General features: G+C 44.8%; 1 protein-coding gene across 1 annotated transcript in view; it reads right to left on the minus strand.

The window, feature by feature from the left end:
- Positions 1-4454: 4454 nt before the first annotated feature.
- The window catches only part of EVL (Enah/Vasp-like), an 87673-nt gene continuing 69124 nt past the window's right edge, over positions 4455-23003 (minus strand). The window contains exons 5-14 of the mRNA XM_082317341.1: positions 21270-21331; positions 16939-17168; positions 16191-16312; positions 12633-12693; positions 10522-10588; positions 9077-9143; positions 8916-8978; positions 6546-6612; positions 6111-6168; positions 4455-5050 (exon numbers count right to left, since the gene is read on the minus strand). Of these exons, the coding sequence (XP_082173467.1) occupies positions 5013-5050; positions 6111-6168; positions 6546-6612; positions 8916-8978; positions 9077-9143; positions 10522-10588; positions 12633-12693; positions 16191-16312; positions 16939-17168; positions 21270-21331 (835 nt within the window). The 3' untranslated portion in view covers positions 4455-5012. The remainder of the gene's footprint in view (positions 5051-6110; positions 6169-6545; positions 6613-8915; positions 8979-9076; positions 9144-10521; positions 10589-12632; positions 12694-16190; positions 16313-16938; positions 17169-21269; positions 21332-23003) is intronic.

Consider the following 23003-nt stretch of genomic DNA (forward strand, 5'->3'; position numbering starts at 1 on the left):
GTATATTTTTGTACATTTGTATCATTATTTTAGTAGCTGCTGTTTGACCTTTATTCCAGGGCTTTGTCTAAACCTTTTCTGAATGCATTTCTATTCTTAGGATCTAATACTCAGTGTAGGTAACTGGCAGAGTTGAACTGTGGCGTGGAGAAACCCTTTCTTTAGTCTTCCGCTCGCTGCCTCATCAGCAGCATGGATGTGCCCCTGGAGGAACTGGGTCGTCCTTCCTCACTCACCTTTTCAACAGTATTCATAACTGCATGTTTCTCATCCTTTTCCCCACTGTAAATCCTTCTGGGAATGAAAAGATTCTAGTTTTAATTGCTGCTTGCCAAGGTTGTTAATACTCCTGATCACCCTGCTTGGTCTTCTCTGTATTATACCCCTTTCTGTGCATAGGAGTTAGGCGTATGTCTCAGTGAAGACATGGAGACGTTATGGTGATATTTGTTCCTAACCACTTTCAGAATAATTGTAACTTTTTTTCTCTGTCATTCAAGGGGCACCAACTTGACATTTGGGAAGTATGTGATACTCCAGCTATATAAAAGTTGCCACTGATGGTGTTAAGGGGATATACCTGGAACACGGAGCTGGGGTTGTTTCTCTCCCTATGTGTCTTACTTTGTGCTATTGACGTTAACCTTCATCTGTCATTTCTGCCTCTTGGAATCTTCCTGCCTGTCCTCTCCAACTATCAACTTCTGGCTATTCTCAATAATTCTGTATCATCAAAAACCTTAATCACCATAACTTTCTCCAAGCAGAACAATATCTTGGGAGTTAGGAGTTCAGATGCCATCTAATAACTTCCCTCCACCCTGGAAAGCTGACAGCTTATTTCTGTCCTTACTAAGTGGTTAAAAGAGAATAGATCTATAAAGGTTCTCTTATACACTAACCCTCTAACAGTTTGACTTTTTTGTTTTCTCCTGGAAATCCATGTCTATAACAAAAAGAAATGGATTATTCTGCATTCTCCTTGGTCCCTCAAAGTATACTATTAGACCTGGGAAGCCCGATTTCCTCAATAAACACAGTTTCATTCCTTCCTCCTACAGCGCTGGATCCAGTGAGTCAGTCTGTCTGTTTGCTAGCCTGGCACACCAGGCAGCCGAGCTAGCCTGCAGCAATTTGCTTTCCTTCTCCTCCATGTCCCTTTCCTTCATCTTCCTCATCTGTCTGATTTTGGCAGTTGGGTAAATACCCAGGTTTGCTCAGCAGTGCAAGATCCTTTGTGATGCAGGGGCTGAATACCAGTTCATTCACAGGTATTGTTTTGACCTAGTTCTTTTTCTGGAAAAGAAGAGGAAGAATGGGACTCCTTCTGACACTTCAGACTTCACTGGTTCTTCAGGTGCCTTTTCTCCCAAAGGAAGTAGCTTTGGCATGGGAACCTCCAATGACTTCTTTGTGTTGGTGCTCAGGTCAGGAGCTTCACTTTTTCATTAATTTACTTCAGTGTTGCTGGCACTCCATGATCACATATTCAACTTCCCATGTCCTTAGCAACCTTGGCCAACTTAGCAAGTTAATATAAAAACCATAATAAAGATTATGTTGTCTTCCTCAATCTGACTATTGTCCTTCTTCTCTACGGGCGGTGACCTTTCTATCATTCCCTTACTCAGCTGTTCCATGATTCAGTCGCCTATGTGGTCTATAGATTACTAGCCTAGCCTGACACAGGGGTTACGGTGTAAACAGAGAGTAAGCAAAATTGGCAATCGCTTTTAATCCTGCGTCCCATCAGCATTTCTGTCATGGTCCCACCTTGCTTTGCCTGGGCAGCCCCACAGCCCTCCTGCTCTGCACTCTCCATCTCAGCGGGAGTTTGAAGTGCCTGGAAGCCTGGTGCCTGCAGCTGTGTGGCGTGAGGTGAGTTTCAATGTCTGTGGGTGCTGCTGGAGAGGGCTGTGATCCTGCCCTCTCCATGGGCGCTTGTCCTTGCCACTACCAGTAAAGTTGGCAGAAGGGTTTTTTCTTTGTAGCCACAGGGCAGATATAGGTCTGCGTTAAAAGAACATTGGGGCTATGTATAGTTTTATTCTCTTCGCTTAAAAATAAATCCAGATCCCCTTCATTGTGTGGCCACACTAATGCTCTGGCAAGAGGAGATAGGAGGGGCGCAGAGCTGTACGACAGGTCGGAGTGGAGGTTAATCCCCCTTTTGATTTCTGCTGATGTAAAATGCCTGTGGCCTGCCCTGTTGCAGCGGTACCCTCAACAAGCCCAGTGTGAAGGGACACCCTTCTCTACAGAGGCAACAGGCAAACTGAATTAGTGTCTGGGAGGGGGAAATCCTCCGGCAGTGCCACTACTGCAGATAAGCCACCCTGTGCATCCCTGTCACTGGAGCCATAGGCTGGTGTCGTTTTGCCTTGGTGGTATTGTGGTGAGCATAGCTGCCTTCCAAGCAGTTGACCTAGGTTTGTATCCCGGCCAATGCACCATACCGTGTGACGTCATGCTCAGTATATAAACTGGGGAGTTGGCCAGGGGGCAGCGAGCAATTGTATAGTGTACCACTTGCTTTGTATATCATTATTGTATTTTATTATTACTACTATTACTACTATTCTATTTTATTTCACTTCAATTATTAAAATGTTCTTATCTCAACAAGCAAAGCACCAGTGATGCCAGGGCTGCTCCCCTGCCCCTAATCAGCCAGGCTTCCCCTTCTACTCCTATGCACCTTGCTCCCACAGCTATTAAGTGGCCCTGTGCAAACTTCAGCTCATTATGTCTTAATTATATGAGGCCTGCAAAGGAAGAAGAAAGTAAGAAAAACTTATTTACAGGAGGTGGTTGATGTTAACAGAGGGGCACACCATATCCAGGCTGTACACTTGGCCCGAATCTCGACATGGTTATTACTGACCTTAGGCATAATGCCACATTCCAAGGCAAAATGTGAACCGTGCCAGGCCCCAACTTCCTGAAGCTTAATTAAGATTATGGGAGAGTTTCACAGAACGGTTGTGATCATAGTTGTGAGATACTGTACCAGATTTATGCAAAAGAGCATTATAATCTTTGCTGTTACTGATGCTTGTCTGTATTCTTCCTACTGGAAAAGCTCCTTCTCCTGGTCCTGGGGTTGTTGTATTGTGTCGCACATCAGTGTCTGCCAGCTTTAGTTCCCATGTGGAAATCTTACGCCGCTGTCTAACCTGTCTCTCGCCTTCTGCTGGCATTAAACAGCTAACAGACATCAGGCTCAGTCTGGACCTCGCTGTTGCATCAATTTTATCCCATTTTTCCCATATTTAATCTACAGTATAACCACACTGAAAAACAGACTTTTCCAAAAGGCAGATGGGGGTGCTTCGAAGAGTGCTGAATGACAACCCTACATTCTCCAAGCCAAAGCAGATAACATTTTACAACTAACTGCAAAGCATGCCCACCTCGCCTCCTCTCCTGGGTCTCCTGTTGCCTGCAGGCAGTCCCTCCTGCCTGCCGCCATGCTCTGGGAGGCCTGGGGGACACGAGCAAGGGGACAGCCATGGCCTCTCCTGGGCTGCTGCACCAGGCTCTGCTCCCAAAACCATCCCCGGGGCCTGGCTTTTAAAATGAAATCTTCAGGAAGGCCTGAAGCAAAGCAGGGGGGCTTGGAAAATATTTGACAGATTTCAATAGCTGAACTCCAATCTCTTGCCTTTTGCAAAAAGTTATCAAGAAGATGGTATCAAGACTACTGCCATGTAAAGCTTGTGCCAAACTAAGTCAAGCAAGAAATTCCCAAGATTGCACTGGTGGAAAGAATGGCTCGAAAGAAAAAAAAATGTATGGCCTGAAAGATATGACTGGGTGTGCGTTGTTAAGTGTTCAGCATCCTGTACTCATATCTTTGACTTCACTTTCTGTGAAATAAAGCTCAAGACCTGCATAACATTAACAAATGAAATATGTGAGATATTAACAAATGACTCCACTTAACCCTCTAGTTCAGCAGTGCTGTGCCAGTGATTTCAGCTTGCATCCTCCTAATGCCTTCAATAGCCTTGTTCTGCATAAATACCTCCGTTTTATTTACCGGACGCCCCTACGAGTGGAGGTAATGGGACCTGTTTTTTTTCAGTGATGGCAGGAGATGCAGTGGGACAGTTAGTGGTGGCCTGAGAAGAGCCATCAGCCACTGTCCTTCACTGACTTTGGCAAAAAGTGGTTGAGGTTGCCGCAGCCTGACTGCAGGAGGTGGTGCTCAGCTGGCGATGCGAGGGGGGCCGGGCAGGTGAGAGCCATGTCTCACTGTAAAAGAAGGCAGGGCTGTTGCTGTTGCAGCAGCCATAACAGGCTCAGGCTTTCTCTTCATGCTCTGCGGCGCTGGCCAGGCAGAGCTGCCACCCCACGGTGAGTCTCGGTCACCTTCCTTTCATCGTCAACCCAAGTGACATAAAAGTGCAGGAGCTCAAGGGACGAATGAAGCAAAGAAAAGCAGGGCCATGTGGACAATAAACAGTTTATTACCAATATGAACACAGATACTGTGATGCACTGACGTACCATTTTTTTTATATTGTGATAACTCTGAGACAAAGAACTTGTTGGCTGACAACTAACATGTCTCTGTTTTTTCTGGTGATGCCACAATACATTTCTGTTGGCAAAGGATCTTCATTTACATTGCAGACTACTAGTAAAATTACTCTGAAGTCATCTATCAAAAGCAAATGGTTCACGTGTGTTCTTATCTACTACTAAAAAGAAAGGTAATACATTTAAATAAGCAAATACAAAATACAAAAAAGGCTGACAAATCCAATGTGCAGTGTCAGATGAAATCTAAAAAATCCAGAAATTTAAAATTTAATATTCTTTAGATTAAGACTTTTAAAATGAAGCGAATCCAAGGCAGCAGCAAGCTTCAAAGTGTGCTGAGTCTGCTAATAAAAAGGGTATAAGAACAAAGACAGTGCCGGTGTCCTCTCTCGCCATCTTGCATGACCTTAGAAATGATCCGATCTTCCTAGCATTCTTAGTACCGTCCAAATGCTTTGCAATCATTATGTTGTACTGATTCTACTCAACTCCTGCCGTATGGCTAGAAAACCAAACCAAAAAGTTAATGCATAATGTTATACCCAGTGTGATGGAAAACGCTAAGTATAGAGGTTGCAGAAAGTACACGCTGGTAAAAGGATGAGTGGAGGGTAAAAGGATGAGTAAGGGTAAGCAGTCAGCTGTTTGCTTGCAAACTGCAGTACTGGCTTAAGAAGTCACATCTGTGGTTTATGTGAATGTCTTATTTTGCACTGGAATGAACTAGGGAGGCTCTGAGGGCCAAGCTGCTGGGACAGTAGCGTATGGGCGAGGGTGTCCTCAACTGCAAACTGCCCTGAGGTTTTGTGAGCACACAGGTCCAGGGCGAGGGGACAGGGAATGGATTTTAGCTGTTTTACAGTCTCCTCTTTTTTCCCCTTCTGTGTGAATCTAAGATGGGGAGTGCAGGGTGTGGACATGCACCTTCATATGCCCTAATGCAGGCTTCAAATAGGTATTTTGCTGTGCATGTCAATAATGGCCCTGAAAAATACATTTAGTCATATATTGCAGAGCAATTTATAAAAAAGTACTGATACATTTAGTACAGCTGTTGTACTTTTCAATGAATTATAAAAATATGTGGCTACTTGGAAAGCTGTAACTGAGTGAAGGTCTGAAATAGCTCTTCAAGCATAGGAAGCCTACGGAAGATGCTTGGGAAGGATTTTCAGTTTGGTACCTTTGTCCCCTCCTCATCCCAGACCTGTGTGGCCAGCTAGTTACAAGTGATTTCACGCTCCCTGATTGTGATAAATTGACACGCCGTGGGCTACGGGCAGGCCCTTTCTCAGCCTCCCACCTGTGAGAAACACCGGCCAGTGAATTTCTCACAGGTTGGGAGTGAAAGTGCTCGTCAACAGCATAAAAATAAAGGATGTAAACACAATGTCACGATCAGAGCTCAGATAAGGTAGATGCTTGTTCTTCAAATGTGTATATAAATCAGAGCTGCTCAGAGAAGTCTGAAAACACCAGGGAACTCTCTGCAGTTCCTATCATCTTATCTACGGGAAATTAGTCATAAAGATGAGAAAAATAATAATTTTTCTCTTTCTTACCATCAATTATCTCCTCTTTCACTTTGTGTAACTCTCTTACAACTTCCTCCAATATTTCCTGATGAGACAAAACACAAGTCAGCTGCTCAGAATTTCCTTCTAACCGGTGGAAGAAAATGCAAGTTTAACACGGTTGTGCTTGTCCCCCGCCTCCGCTGACAATCAGAGCCTAGCACTACTAACAGCTACGTCTGCACTCCCAGGCCAAGGACGCAGAAGATGCTGGCATATTTATTTGCACATTTCTGTACAGACATCTTGATCAAAGAGCAGTGAGATTGTGCTCTCTTGCTGCTCACCAGCTAGCCTTTCTCTAAGCACCTAGTTATAGAGGAAATCAGAAGACTGAACAGCTGTTTTGCTTGTACAGCGCATGCATGGGGGAAAATGGGTAGCTTGTCAAATCTCTTAAGTGCAAAAGACCTTTTCACTCACCTGTTTCATTCGATCAAAATCTAAGGCATCCATAGCCACATCATTGCTGCTGCTCACTGGCTTCATCCTTGAGGAATGGAAGAAGAGGACAAAACAGCCAGTCAGTTCCTTGCAATGCACGCTAAGCTACACCCACCTGATGGTGTGGATGAAATCCACCCCAGAGCAGGAGCACCTGTGTTGGAGCGCTGGATGGGAGGCTCCCTCTTGTGCTGCTCAGGAGGGTTCGGCAGCTGGAGAGCAGCGCTGCTCCCGTTTGCATAGCCTGACCCTCAAAGATGCTGCTTTCTCCTATTGCAGACATATTGGAGGGAGGGCAAAGACTGCACTGAAATTTAATTTACTCTTTTTTTTCTGGTGTTGGGAGTCTCAATGATTTCAGACTAGAAAATGCTGAGATGTCTTCAGGGGATAAAGCCTGTTTAACAATGTATTTTATTACAGCATTTGCAGTTTGCAAGCTAGATGTCTGGTTTTCTCGAACAGTCTGTTTTCTGTACAGCAACGCTGCCTTGGCCACATAGACTTTAATCGGGTGCTCAAGTAATAGCAGAATACAGGTTAGATAAATATTATAGGGAAAATAAGAACCCAGTAGTCCTTTCCTTGGAAGGCCTGAGTGAGTCAAGTGAAGCTTGCTGGTAGCACTGTGTAGTACAGGCACTTTTTCTTGACCCAGAAACAAAAACAATCTGCCCTTAATGGCTAGTACACTTGAGTGTCTTTCAGGATGGTATTAGTCAGTGGGCTGAACTCTGATGATGGCTGATAAAATAAATTAAGGAAGCAGAAGCTGCTTGACTTTCTCTTTTAATCAGTAACTCTAAAACATTTCAAAAATTAACCATGCTATGTAATTTGTATAAAAGGCTTCAAATAACGTTGCCATCATCTTTGGGCCCAAACGGGGGGCTGCAGAGATTCTGCCGCTCCTGAGGGTATGCTTGGTCTGGTAACCCTTTCTTGGGAAAATCTTAACATCTCTCCTACCATCTCACAGCTAAGCTGGGAGTTAAGACAGATACAAATGCCATCAAACTGGACGGGAACAGAAAGAGGTCACCGCTGAGAACTTTTGAAACCTGCCCTGCTTCCCCCACAGAAGTAATTTGAGCAAGCAAACACTGAGCACTACTCCAGGTGTTAAACTAGGAAAGGACTGTTTCCCACTGAACTCCTCCTCTGAGGATGGAATGGCATTATAGAAGATAGCTGGCGAAAACCTGATGGCTGCTTTAAATAGCCCACGTTTCTTTCCCATTTGCAAGGACAAGGAATGGCCTTTCTGTCTCTATTGGAAACTCTTACATATTTCCTAGAACCAATGTGTCCCATTTGTTTTAGGAGAGGGGGAGAGACTATATATTGCTCTAGTAACACTGGTGCATCCCTCTGAATGTTTGGGCAGGGCACGTTCCAGCATCTTTAACACAGCAGCCAGTACGTGCAGACAGTTGCCATTGGCAACTTTCTCTCTGCAGACTATCAGAACTGTTGTATATGTAACAGTGTAAAATAAGGGACATCCCTCTGCAGTAAATGCTAAACATATGCATGTCTCTGTTCTACCTCCTTATTCAGCTTATCCGTCCATCTCAGTGTCCAGTCTTGCAGTAACACTGGGTGGTCCTGGACCAGCACGGGAAGGAAGTCTCTCTTTAGCTGTCCAACGTAAAAATTTATCTCAATCTCTGTAGGTAAGAACATGAGTGGTGATACTGCAGCTTGGCTGTTCTGACCAACAGGACTTCTGGAGTCCTGCTTCAGGCTTCTTGGCTTTTGACACCTGCCAGCTTTTGTACCCCACATTTCTGAATGCCCTGTCTGTGGCTGGGCTGTTTTACAGCTCGATGTTATTAACTTATTGTACCGAGCTTTGCTCTCCTTTCTCATGCACCCACTGCAGCTGCATGGACGGAGGAATAACTTCCCTTCCCCAAGTTGTAGGCTCTTCAGATCATCTCTGCCTTTGCTTTTGAATCTCTGCAGAGGCTGGACAATGAAAACTTCTCCTTTTGGCAGGGTCACCCTGAACCTGCTGTAAAAAGATGCTCCAAAACCTGCCTTCCACGTGGCACAGCGCACTGCCAAGCCCGTGCCTCTGATTCATGAGCACAGATGCTTTAAGCGCTTGCTTAAGTGTGATCAACGTCTGTGACGCCTGTGCCCACCTGAGCAGGGGGCTGTTTCCATGGAACAAGCCTTTGACATGACACACTCTGCCTTCACACTTTATGCAGCAACAGACAAAGCAGATGATTGTAAGAGAAAGAGTAAAAGATGGGACAGAAGACGAACATTAGTGCTGAATGACAGGATTAGCCAAAGGACAAGCCAAGATGGTTAAGAAGCCAGGCTCTTAGCCAGTACCTAGAAGACACGTGGGATTGTGTGGGGCTCTTAGCTTCACAGCTCTTCACCACTGATGGATTTCTACAGCAATGGAATGAAACAAGACATGAGTTGTGCACGTGCCACGGCATGACCATCCCAACTGCTAGCCAGCCGCAGGGACACCCTGTGCAGCTCACCTAGAAAGTAATGAAGATACAGGCTTTTCAACAGAATTGCTCCTTTCCCATGGCTTCTTCCCAGAGTCTGGAAAACAAAAATGAAAGTTACTGTTTATTTTTGTTTTCTCTAATGATAAAAAAATCCTGATGCTGATTGTCTTATACAGCTGCTTTCATTCAGTGAGGATGAGTGACTTAGATCCAGGGAAGCGGGATTGCTTGAATGAGTGCAGCTGCCTGCATTATAGAGAAAGCATTGGCAAAAATCTGCTTAGTGATCCCTTTAATTAGGGACCAGATAGTTAAACCATACTAAAAAGACATGGAACTGGAACAGCAGGAGGAAAAGCATAAATCACTTGTATTAAGAAATACAGGCTAATTGCTGCAAGGCTTATTTTATTCAGTACAATACTTACTTATTTATATTTTAAGTTAAAAAGTCTTAGGTTTCTTATCTGCATAGTTGGCAGAAAATGTGGGTGTGTCGAAAAAAAGGCAGTGAGACCCCCACTGTGCAAATCTCCACAGAAAATTTATTTAATGTTGTCTACATTTCTAACTCGCAGAACATTCCCAAAAGCTGCACTACATTAGCCTTGTTACTGAAAACGCTTACTGTTGTCCCAATCTCCTCTAATGCAAATAGTCTAAAATAAAGTGAACTGTTTCAGAGACTTGAATAACACACAACTTCATACACAAGGGTTTGCTCCTCTGTGAGGTCCTAAAAAGCTCTTTAAAAGAATTATGGGCACTCCCAGGAAATCTCTAGATCTCATTCCTCATTTACATGCACGTTTCTCCTGGCTTCCTCCCCTTCCCTTGCAAAACACAAATCATGGCTTTGTTCCAAAAGGAAGCCGGAATGGTTGAATACTCATTCCCTTGGGAGAGATTTCTTTTAGCATGTATGAAGGCCAAGGCTGACGCAAGGATGAATCTGACTGGCTTGCAGCTTATCTGCTCAGATACTGTTATTTCAACTCATCATAGGAAAAACATATTTTGGGGGCTCCTTAATTTCACCTAGTAACTCTCAGGATCAGGCTTACTGCAACAAGCTACTAGGTTAAGGAAGGATAACAGTTTGAGACCCAAACCCCAACTGTATAAACCAGGACAGCTACACTACCAAAAGTAAAATAATACAGCTTTTTTTCTCTTAGAAGACTCAGGTGCACAGTGCTGAAGATGCAGATCCTCAGCTACGTGTCTGGACCCTTTTAACTAAATTGGCTGTATTGTCATTTTCTTGGCTGTGAAGCATATAAAATCACCATTTCTTGCTGAGTGCAGTTTTTAAAACAATAGGTGCTTGGTAATTCTTCTTTTAGTTACTGCTGCTGCACTCAGTAGTAGGACGATGAACCCAGAGTCTAGAGGTGGTGAAGAAGGCTAGGTTAAGAAGACAACTAAACTAGTTGTCTAAACTAAACAACTAAAGTAGTTCAATTTAATACCTGATGAATTTTGCTGCTGCTGGGTGGGACCTCGTGTACTGGGTGAAGGAGAGGTGCTAGCATCGTCCTACAAAGAGAAAAACAGGACATTACTTAATTCTGGAGATGAAGCGCAGAGTCCTCTTCTACTCCAGAGACCAGCTGCAGCACAGGACGCACAAAAGCAAGTTTCCTCCAAGCGTGTCCAGCAGGCACTGCTCAAGTCCATTCAAACTTTAGCCTTTCTCTCCCTTTAGCATGGCAAAATACATCCTTTTTATTTTTTGCTAACATGGTCACCTTTTCATGATTCCACTGAATCACTCTCATCCCTGCATACCAAACCAGGTTGAATTACCGCTCTAAAGTGCTGGCTGCTGTTGTCTAAATACAAACCATCCGCTTCCCAAATTTAGAAACTCTCTGTGATATGGAAACTGAGCCACCTGAAGGAACAGTAGGTCAGATCCCAGCCTTTTAGCTCAGGACAGCCACTGGTATCAGTGAGGGCAGTCCAGGTACTAACAGAATCGTAACTAAATCAATCTGTACTCCTTTTAAGTAGAAGATTAAACACTACCTCACAGATTTGAGCTCTTTTTCTGGGATTTATGTGTGACAGATCATAAAACATTCACCCATATATTTGACACGTCAATATTCTTTAGCAGCCCTCAAAACACACTCAGGCAAAGCATTAACTGTGCATTGTAAAATGGAATTATACCCAGTTTGACAGAAGATACCCCCACCACAAAGCGTACTCAAGATACACATTAAACAGATGTTCTCTAAAACACCTTTCTGAACAGTTTGGTGCTATTGAAAAGTTTGATTGGGGATACAACCTAATGCAGGGCTTCAAGGAGAGAGAGCAAGGGGCAGAAAGACAAGAGAGGCTGAATAGTTAGAAGCTAAATGGTGCCTTTCATCTTGGAGTTTATGTTCAAAACCAGCTTTGGGGCAAGATTAAGAGCAATGGTTGCATAGCAGCATCAAGGGCTGAATAGGCAAATTCCCTGCTTGAAGCATCCCTCAAGGAACATGCAAAAAATAGCTGCTTTTCTCCTTAAACAGTGGAAGTGCTTATTCCTGCTCTTGCTACAGACCTTTCAGACTGGGGCGAGACCAGCATTTTCTGAATGGCACTCCTGCTGAGGAGCTGTTACCTTGTCTTTGGAAGGAGTACCTCTGTATACGTGATATGAGGCACACCCGATGCTTTATGAACTTGCAGCCACGGCAGAGGGCCTTCACAAGGGTACAGGTTAGCAACAGGAATGCTGTATGAGCAGCAGCCCAGAAAAGCACCACATGGGAAGGGACACAGCATAAATCCTGGCCTTTCTTGAAACTGGAATGATCTCCCATGCTTTACCAGTTCAGCAGGTAAAAAAAAGTGTTTTAATCTGCATGTTGAACTCAAAATTACTGCATCAGGTTCAGTGTAAAGACTGAGTCAAATCAAAACTCTTGTTTAATTGCTTTTGGACAACATCCAGACAGAACAGTTAAAATAGAAATGAATCAAAGTTCCCTAAAGTTGTTCAAATTCTATCTGATTTTAGTGTAAGTATCATGAACACATATTTTAACTTTTGAATGGTCTGGTGGTTAATACACTGTTTCCCCTTCCGCTCCCCGAGACATGTTTTATGTGCACTCTGGGGTCGAAAGTGAGCGGATTCTTGCTTTGTGTGGAGGATGGCAATCCAAAGTTACACCACATGGCTGATGATCCACTTCAGCTTAGCTGAAGCCACAAATTTAAAATAAGAAACATGGACTTGATCTCAAGCTGACTTGCCAGAAGGTTCAGTGCACCTTCTTAAGGAGCAAGAATCTACCGTACCCTACAACACTTGGATCAGACCATGAGAAAGCGCCTATTAACCTGGTTTGGTCAATACCTCACCTGTGAATAAGGCAGCAATTCTTGTTTATAGGGTGCTGTTCCCAGGAGAGGTGGAAGCAATTACATTTAGCTTTTGGCTGAATGTGCAAATCTATTCCTGGATCAGCACTGCTTGTCATTGCCTGCCACACACACTGAATGAGCACAGGACTTTGGATTACAAGGCAGCACATCAACATATTTGCAAGAGCACAAAAGCGAGGAGTCTTTCACTTACATTTTGGCTTTCCTCTTCCTTTTTGTCAGCTGGCTTGTCTGACTGCGATGCTGCTTTCCTCCTTTGCAAAGGAACATGAGATAGGACACACAGTCAACTCTCTAGAAACACATCCTCCGCATGGGAAGGCTGATTCAGGCTCTGGTGGGAGTTATAATTTACTTAGTTCATCCTAGGGAACGTGACAAAGGCTGAATGCATTTGGTTGCGTAGGACTGGGGTGGAGGTGAGGAATCCAGACCTCAGTGATACGACTCAGAAAGAGGGGCAATATTACGAGGTGTTGTTTAACAGAGGAACACAGGGAGCAGAGTGTAAGGAAATCTGCCGAAGAGGAGGAAGGAAGCGCAGCTGGGTATGAAACTGGGTGAGTGAGAAAGGGATGGCTTCTCTCTAGGGCCCAGGAAGTGGTGGCTCCTGTGTCCTACGCAGGAGGAAAAACCTAAACCCTGACAGGGGTTTCTGAGGACCAACCCAACCCTCCACAGGTGGCTCAGGTGGGTATTGCAGTGATGACACTATGTTCTCAGCCACCTCCAATATCATTTTGCCACCTGTCCTATATCCCCCCAACCCCATTCCCACCCAGAGAAAGGAAGGGCTGTGGCAGTGCTCCCATGTGATGGGAAGACAGTCAGAAAAGCCCTTCAACCCAGGTCCATCCTCACCAGGAAAGATTGGGCACCATTTCTGCTCAGCCAAGACCCCTGCTCCCTCCAGGGTGGGAAAGCTCTGGCTGGAGACCAGGAGTCGAGAAACAAGTGCACCAGCCTGGGTTTTCAAGTTTGGTGAGTGACAGGAGATTATTGCTGTCTCAAATCCAATTGAAAGGCAGCAGAGCTCCTGAGCCGTGTAGTCCCAGGACTGGCGGTGTTGGTGGTGCCTACAGAAGTTGAGCGAGGACCTGAGACCCTCAATCTGTCCTGCTTCCCAAGGAGAGGCAAAACTCTCCAAAAAGCAAGTGGCGAAGAGTTGCAATCCATCCACTGGAGCAATTGGACATGAGAGTAAACAAAGATGTTGGTTGTTTACCTTTGAAGAAAGCATGGTAAAACTTCTTGGGTCTTAGCCACACTGGCTGAAGAAAAGAAAACCAAATTCTTGATTTTCAAGCCCTATTTGGGGTCTAAACAGTACTCAAGTGTGCCAGGTACTGATTGTCCAGACATCCAATTTCCCATTTTAGACAATTAGGGGAACTGCAGGTCTAGTTTCCATATGGATTTTGGTTTTGATGATCCTTATCATCATCTACCTAGGAACACTACCCTTAGCAGATGTTTTTTAAAACACCAATATGACAGGTTTTTCATTTAGTCTTGCTTCTGAAATGGACAAAATTCATCTCACAGAAAAAAAAATCATCCCAAGTGGCACTTAGAAAGGCTTCTGAGTTTCAAAACACTGCCACAAGTTTGTCAAAGGAATTTTTTTTCATATCTCTGGCAAAAGAAAAGCCTCACTGGATTCACAAATAGGAGGATTTGATGTAAATTTTACAAAGAAACAGAGGAGTAAAACACATGCATGTGTTTGTAGGACACAATGCTCTGTGGGATTATTTCCAGATATTCGACTGCATTAATAATTTTATTAGATCAGTAATATTTTTTAAAATCTTTCTCTAATATTTACTTGATACTTCTGAGGAAAAAAACATTATCATGATTACAAACCTGAGCCAGGGAAATATTTGCTAGGGTGAGAGACCAGTTTTAGATTTATGTCCTGCAACAAACTTAACTGGGCTAGAAATGATAGCGGTTTGTGAGATAGTTCATTATTCTGCTTGCACTTCAGTTCTGAAGCAAAGGGCTGCTCTCATGGGGGCCACTAAATCTGGAGAGCTGTATTTTATACCACCTGAGCTCTCAGAAGCATTTTCCTCTCTTACTAACCCAGCATTATACACATTCCCTGTTTCTGAGCATGTGTTTTTCTGCTCAGAAGAGGGCCCCTGAGATCCCCTGCTCATCACTCGGTGATTTCTGTATTGAACATGCTCAGTTTAAAAAACATCTTTTTTTCCTCCTGGCTGCCAACTCAGTAAGAGCAACCTGAAACACAGTGCAAGGTTCTTCCTTTCTCTATGTCATCCCACCTAAAAAGGGTTTTGCAGCCAAAAGAAGTCCTCTCAGTATGAGTTTAACAGCATGCGCCAATTGCACCCTTGACTGACACTTGTGTATTTCCAATGACTTCCATGGCTTTGTGAAGCAAAATTTAGGAGACAATTCTGTTGCTGTCAACTCCCTGGGAAAGGATTTGCAGCTCAGTTATTTTCAGAGTAGAGGCAGCACAGTGCTCATGGCAGTACCGGTGCTTTCGTTAAGATAGGAAGGGGATTTGACCCTGAATACTTGAAGACACCGAATCCCACTGCCGAAAGCCATGCTGGAGTACATTTTAGACTAGAACCACATTCATTTGTAGGATTTCTATATCCAAGCATCTGAGATGTCCATTTAGCTTGCTTGCTTGAACAGAGCTAGTTACCCCAGCATCTAGTCTCTGAACCTTACTTTGCTTACAGACATCTTCCAGTTCAGCAAGGTCAGTCTTGATATGTAGCAGCACAAAACAGATCAGAAGGTGAACCACTAAATAACGATTAAAAACTGTTAAGCTATTTTAATTCTGAAAAGAGAAAATTACCTATTTGGTATTTTACACTGCTGGTAACTTTTTATAGTGTTGTGTATTTATTTAATACTTTCCAAAGGATTACATCCACAGTCCATGTTCAGTATTCCTTCTGAAACAACCAGGACATGGAGGAAAGTTGGAATCAGATCCTCTGAACTGGGAACTTTTTTTATACTAGACAACATTATTTAAAAACTCCATCTCTGCGCACTATACAACTGTACCTACTCTTCATTGTTTTACTTATCCTTTTCTTTCACTATTCATAAGTTAAAAAAAAATTTAGGGCTAAAAATAAAGCATCTAACACTAGGAACTTGGGAGTCTGACAGAACATTACTGATGGAATCAGGGGGAAAAGAGAAAGAAAAAATAATTGGAATAACTGAGTGCCTTTTAACAGCTGGTAGCTTGATAAATCACAACTCGCTTTAGTGGAGAATAATTTGGCTAGCCTGTCTGAAACAGACTGAGAATCGATAATAATTTACCTGCCAAGATGTTGGCCTTTTATTGCACTTCCGTTTACATTTTTGGGCCCAACATCCTGAACGTGCTGCATAAAGAATGATTTGTCTAAGCTCCTTTCATAGTTTACTCTTTCCGAAAACTAACTTTGAAATAGATCTGGTAAAATGGCAAAACCACAGTGGATGTATTTATCACCGTCTTTGAAGGCCACCACACTGCAGCATTTGCTACAGCAGCTAAACTCTGCCAAGTATCATTGCTGCAACATCTACATTTCATATTAAAGGCCAGACAATGCTGGCGACTAACATCTACACAGGACCTGTCAAATTGCAAAGAAGCACCGAAAAGTGACCCATTGCTAATCAAAAATGACTGCACCTTGTCCCACAGCTTGCTGCAGAGCTCATGCTCGTGCTTACTTGAAGTCTAAGTACAAACCTTTTTGCCAGTAATTTATTCATTTCTTCCATTAGTCCTCCTCCGCCTCCTCCACTACTTGTTCGATTGGCATCGCTCTTAGAGACCCCACTGGGACTGGACCCTCCTGAACCATCTTCTGGCTTAAGACAAAAATCAACATTGGAATTAATGACAAGTTTCATTTACAACCACACCCTTAATGATTAGTTTTCCTAATTATTAGGAACAGCGATCACAATCACAGCCCAAAACCAGAGATAGGATGTGTTCTACTTTGGGAAGAAGACGTTACTAAAACCAGGACAGTCTGGGTAAGGCAAATATATGAGCAAATGATGAAAAACCCCACAGCGCTGTTTGTTCATGGTTATGTTTATGCATGGTTATGCAACCCTTACCTAAGTGGACACCTGTTGACGTGAGGCCTCAACAGTATACACTGGTTTTTGTAAGCATGGTGCAGTTTTAACCACTTAAAATGACTGAAAACACAACGGTGGACTTTGCAGAAGTAATGAAATCCTGGCAACATGAGAACTTGCAGCCATTTGCTAATTAATATTTTCTGAAGAGAGAAGTTCTACCAAACATTTCCTGCTCAGCTTTATTTGCACTGCAAACTCACTTTTAAAAGTTCACCTAATGGTCAGCTGAAGCATGTTTTACCATGTTTCATGCTGGATTTGCAGACCATTACACCAAGCTGCGCCAGGCTTTCCCGCAGAGGAGAAGAGCCCATCGGGGAGTCCCAGTGCCACCTCCTTACCCGTTGAACTCTCCTTAGTTTGGCACCAGCCAGAGCCGCTGCGAGCCCTGACACTGACCCATCTTCAGGGCCAGCCCCTTGGCCGGCGCCTGCCGGCAGCGGGGGCGGCGGGGGGGGCGCAGCTCCCATGGGTGGCGGAGGGACTGGGGGTGGTGGCGGAGGTGGGGGCCCCCCGGACGAAGCAGGGATCACAGCAGTGCCACTGGGATGACCAGGTGGAAGTGCTGGGCCTGAAATGCAGAGAATACGAATTAGACGTGCAGCGTGGTCTCCTCCAGCCTGAACACAAGGTCACGTTCCTGCTCCCAAGGCCGTGACCTGACTGCACGATGAGTGAGCAATGCAAGGAAGCGCCAAGCAGAAGAACAGGAAATGGTGGTTGCATCAAGGGTCAATCGGCTACAGTTGTGTCCTCCTCTGAGACCCTGTCACTGATAAACTAGCCTTCTCCCTCGTCTTCTGCCTGGCTGGGCTAGTGTTTTATTCTGTGCCGAAATCAAAACATACACAACATTTCCCAATTCATAAGCGGCACCTTCTTCTGCTCCTCTTATAGCTTTCTACATGGAGATAATAAACTACATCAGCCAACTCTGTGGACTTCTGTTAACACCAACTTTTCACCTCATGGGCTACAGCGACAGAGGGCATGTGATCTCGGCTGGTCTTGCAAAATAACAGGGGGAGAGTCCAGCTCCAAGCACCCCGAGGTTGAGCAAAGCTCCTCAAAGCAGCAGCCTGTTGGAGGGGCCAATGGTGGGTAACTCCACTGCAGCGTTTTGCCTGTCTGTAATGGGTCAGTTGAAAGAATCCCCCTCCCCAAGGGTATTTCCCCACGTTATGCTCCCTCAGAACAGGCTGCTCCTGATACTTAACCACAGGTTCAGTTGTTCAGTAAGTGTTATTTTGAAAGGCATGCGGGTTTTGACTGAGGAACACTTGGAAACTGTATTTAACATTAGCAGCCTGGTTTTCTTCTTATCTAGGTTTTCTTGCAATACTGCCTTATTTCTGTGGTTACTTCTGCCATTATTTTACACTCCCGATTCCATTCTTGAAATGAACCATAGCCGCTATTAGACACACTTTAAACGTTTCAAGCCCTCCTTGGTTCACGAACATAATAGCTAGTAATTCACTGTGGGTACAGTTAATTGTAATTGGAAAACTACACCCACCTAACTAGAGGCCGGCCTGAGGCAAAAATTGAACTGAGTCAAAACAATGGACTGATGTGAGTTTAAAATAACTTTATTGAACTAAGTGGATTTCAAGGACTTATATCAGCTGAAGGACTGAGCCTCCAGTGGTTGATGTAATATTTTTAGCAGAAAGTGAAAGGAAATGTCTCAGTTTTCTTCCTTTTCTAGGCAAATCATTTAAGCATTATATGTGGTTATAAACAGGAATGGATCCAAGTCACAAAACGTATGATCTGAATTGCAAATAGGCATTACTTGTAACTGTTCTAACTCCACAGGCTTTAGATGAGCACTGGAAATCAAGACCATATGCAAAGTGGCAGATCCAAGCTCTTGATCTGCCTGCAATGAAAACGGTTTGCTGGAATAGTTATCGTGACAAGCCCTCACTATAAATGCAGTTTATACCAGGAAGAGAGTGTCTAGAATGAAATAAATTACACAAGCACAGGGGTTTCTGGGTAACTATAACAAAATCCATGTTACATGTTTTGCTGGTAACAGAAATACCACTTAAGAAAAGGAATAAAAATCACAAGCTCTACCAATATTGCTACACAGACAAGTCTACCGCAGACCTGGCCTCCAGCTTCAGAAGAGCCCATCTGCTACCTTTGGACCAGCTGAATATAGATTTTGTACGAAGCTTGCTGTCAAACGCAGTTTGACTCTGCTGAATGATAAAAATCTCCTTCTGGGCTAATACAGTAAGAATATGCATTGCAACAACCCAGCTACAGGGCCCTGGCCCTGTAATTCTTGCTTTTTGCCTTGCTTTTAGCTCAGAAGGTCCCCGGACCAGTCCTGAGTGATTTTGATACTTTTCCACCTTGGTTTCAGGAATCACGTACAGCACGAGTAGCCTTGGGTCTCTCAGCCCTTTTTCTAGCAGTCACAGGCAGTGCCAATGGGGCTTTTTAAATAGCTGAAAGCTAAGGCTTTATACAGGTCACAACTCATTCAAAATCAGTACTTACTCAAGTGGGCAATGGCTGATGAAGTCATGTAGGGAGGGGTCCTCCTGGGCATAGTCACCTCAGATACAGCAGCATAAGGGGGAGGCAATGGAAGACAGTGTGACGTGGGCTGATAGCACTGCTGTGGAGGACGAGATGATGGATGGGAGGATGGGGAGGGAGCCTGGCCAAAGGAGCCGAGCGGGCTGGCAATGGTGGGCAGTGGGGAGGAGGGTGCAGCTTCTAGGTGTGGAAAGAAGAACCCATCCACACTTTTCACCTGGGTCCCAGCGGGGCCTAAAGCTATTTGTTCTTCAGGATGGCCATTCAGAGGAACATTTGCTGAGGTCTCCTGGCCTGCTTTATCTGTGGGTCCCCTGACCCTGTCAGGTGGGACAGGAATCACGGGCAGGATGGTGGGACCGCACGGCTGCAGGACATCACCCCTCTGCAGAGGTGGTGCATTTGTGGCGGGGGAAGCAGAAGACCGAGGAGAGAAGGAAAGAGAAGAGCGCCTGAGAGGCTGGTGAGAGGCAAAGGGAAAGTGGGAAGGATGGAGAGGTGGTGGAGACAGCGAGGTTCGCCTGATGCCTGACATTATGGTCCTGCGGTTTGGGCAGGCTGGAGGGGAGGAACCTGGGGCTGTTGGCAGCTCGGAGGCCGAGTGCCTGTGCAGGAGCTGCGGGGGGTCTCTGGCTCTCCCTGGGGATCTGAAAGAGGATTGACCGGTGGGCTTGGGGACAGCGGGTGCTGAAGAGAGAGGGATGGCATGAGGTGGTGGCAGGGGCACAGCACCAGCGGCAGGAGCTCTGCAGTTACTGCAGGTGGGAGGAGGAGACTGGGGCTGAGAGGGAGGAGAGCACGCGCTTATCTGAAGGGTGGAAACTAAAAGAACAGAGAAGACAAATGAAAAGAATAAGATGGGTATGTGGCAAGGAACGAAACCAAGGCAAAGCAGCACGGAGAAAAAGGAACCACAAACTAAATGCAAACAGGAACTCAAACAGAGCAACGAGGAGATGGTGCAGGCACCAGCTTGGGGGTTTCCAACCCTCGGCAGAACCGGAGGGATGTGTGGAGCCAAGACCCTGGCAGCATAGGATGGGCTGCGTGCTCCAGTGCCAGTGAGGCCCCTGCAAGCCCCGTGTAAATCTGAGTCAGGATCACGAGCATCACCCTTGCACCAGGGGCAGCTGCAAGGGACATGATGAACACAGTAGTGGCCACCTCGTAGCCAGGGAGGGGACAGCCAGAAGCCCCCAGAAGCCACGTCCCACTCCTTGTGGATGCCGAGACAGGATTTTCTATCTATAGGGAATATCCTATGCAGAATGGCACACAGTAACCTCTGCCGAAACAGAGTCCAACAACTTCTGTGGCTGACTAAGGTATATGTGTGTGTCTGAGCAGGTTTCAAGTCAAAAACTAAAAAGTTCTAACAGCTGAGGAAAAACATTTCACTTATGTGGCCAGATTAACTGAAAAAACTTCCCCAAAACAAGAGCCCAAACACAAGATGGCCATCTTGGCTTGCTTGTTCTGCCTTCTTTCAGAGAGGCAAAGCCATACTTTGTAGCTATAAGCTATTCCTGTCATCTCTTCTCTCAGCTTAGTGCAACTTAATATGCTATAGAAGATTTTCATAAGCTCATTAAATATATATATATTTTCCATTAAGCTCATAGAAGACTCCTCACTTCATGACCACAAAATCCCCACCGATAAGCATCTAGAACTACATTTTCCTCTGCGCTGTAGTTTGCTTTGTGCTGCAGAGTGATGGGGAGCGCCTGACCTGGCACATCCAGCGTGTCCGCTCCTTCGTGCTGACATCCCCTGGAAACATGGAATCACTCTTGCGGTGTGATTCGTTGTGGGTGTGGAAGAAACATGGCCAGGCCCCCTTCGTACGCCTAAAATCCCCCTCAGCTGTACAAGTTTTGAAAAGCGCAAAACCTGCCTAGCTCCACCTGCACACCCCAGACCTGAGCCTCTGCGAAACAACACAACCATGCCTGAATGCATCTAAGTTCCTAGCTGAAAATGGTTTAAAATCTAATCATAACTACAAGCGCTTTTAGCAGTCTAGCTCTTGTATAGCACCATGCAAAACCCAACTAGACCTAGAGGACGCAAGCAGGGAGAGACTGTATCTGCTTGGTTTGATACGTGCCTGTGGTAGAGGTTCTTCTTTCCAGAGATTCCTGGCGCTGTTGTTGTTGCTCCATCACTTGTCTAAAACAGCAATGAAAAAAGCCTTGGTCATTATGTATTCTTTACAATTTTGAGTAAAAGCTTTATACACTGAGAAGCACTCAAGCTGTATGTCTTGGGTGGTGTGAGCCCGTCCCTCACCAAAATGCTGTTCCCGTGAGATGGAGGTGGGTTTGATTTTACTTGTCCTGGCTGCAGCGGTGCCATTGCACGCGTTGGGGAAGCGGAACCAGGACATCGCCCTGCCCCTGCTGGGACCTGCAGGGGCTGGTGGAGCCATTTAAGATAACTCCTCAACGGGCTCTGCAGGAGGAGTAGTCAGTGCCCCAGGTCCAGGAGAGCACAGCAACCGTGCCTGTCGTTAACCTGAAGTGCATGAGCATTGCAAGGGAAGAGTAAGGGGCTGTCTTGCATAAAAGGACACAGTCCTGAGTCTTTTATGGATCGGAAGCCCAAAGGACTTGTAGTTAAATGAAAATATAAGGAAGCTTGATCTGCAGTTAGGTGTTGACTGTACAAAACCTGTTTTGTCCAGCTGCACAACCTGGCTGACAGCCTGGCACCTGATGCCCCAGCACAGCCGCCCCTGTGCCGGCCAGCGTGGCCACGGGGACCACGACCGCCGCTTTTCCTCCACAAATGCAGATCACAGCATTGCACTGCTGCTTTTTTGGCACCTTCCCCCCCAGGAGCTGCTAGCTCCCGTGCTACCCAGGCCTGGTGTCCCACAGGGAAATGCACTGCCAAGCCTTTTCCCAGGGTCTGCTTGCCAGAGATGTGCAGTTCCCAGGGTCTATCAGCAGAGGTCTTCTCTTGCACGCTGTAACACTTCTGCAGAAAGCTGTCACTGACCTCTGCCACAAACCCTCCCTGGCATTTCTCTTGTTAAAAAGACTGAGAGCTAAAAACTAGACTATTTGCCAGGCTTTTTACCATGCACATGGATATGGACTAAAGATTTCAAAACTAGTAAAACATAACTCTGAAATTACCTTACTGGAGCTCTTGGTAGTAAGGTTTATTATCATTTTCTTCCATGATTTCTAGGCCAAGCTTGCCTTGAATTTGTTCCACATGTGTTTGGGCCAGTCGTGATTGCTTAGAGATTTCTCTTTTCTGTAACAACTTTACTTCATGGTCTGTACAGTAAGGCAAGCTTAACTCTAGGCAACACTTCTATTTTGACTCCTTATGTAATATTTCAGAGAGATCTCCCTGTTACATTTTTACTTGTACTTTCCTGAGTCTGCAATTTTAAATAATTCTATCTTCTTACATACAAATAAAAGCTTTTTTAGAAAAAAGTCTAGAAAAATAAAGTTATATTATGTAAGGAAAAAAGAATATCTTAGTTTGCAAAACAAATTTCCCATATTTCAATTCTAATTCAATAGATGGGCCAGGAAAATCCACAATTATAATTATTCGCTGTGGAGGGATCAGTCCTAAACTGGTTTTATGTTCAGGACATGCAAACCATTGAACACTGGCAATTTCTGGAAAAACAGTATAGGCAGCTGAGAAAATTATTGTATATGTGAAAAGGGGAATCAGTTTTGAGGAACAGTCTTAGTTGGCTGATTCAATTCGTTTCATTTAAGCTATGACACTTTAAACCAAATAAATAGAAATCTTTACTTCAGTACATACCCTGGCTCTTACTTGATAGTTATGGGCTGAACACATATGCAAC

This window comes from Platalea leucorodia (genome assembly GCF_965183815.1).
Source record: "Platalea leucorodia genome assembly, chromosome: 7".
Classification (NCBI taxonomy): Eukaryota; Metazoa; Chordata; class Aves; order Pelecaniformes; family Threskiornithidae; genus Platalea; species Platalea leucorodia.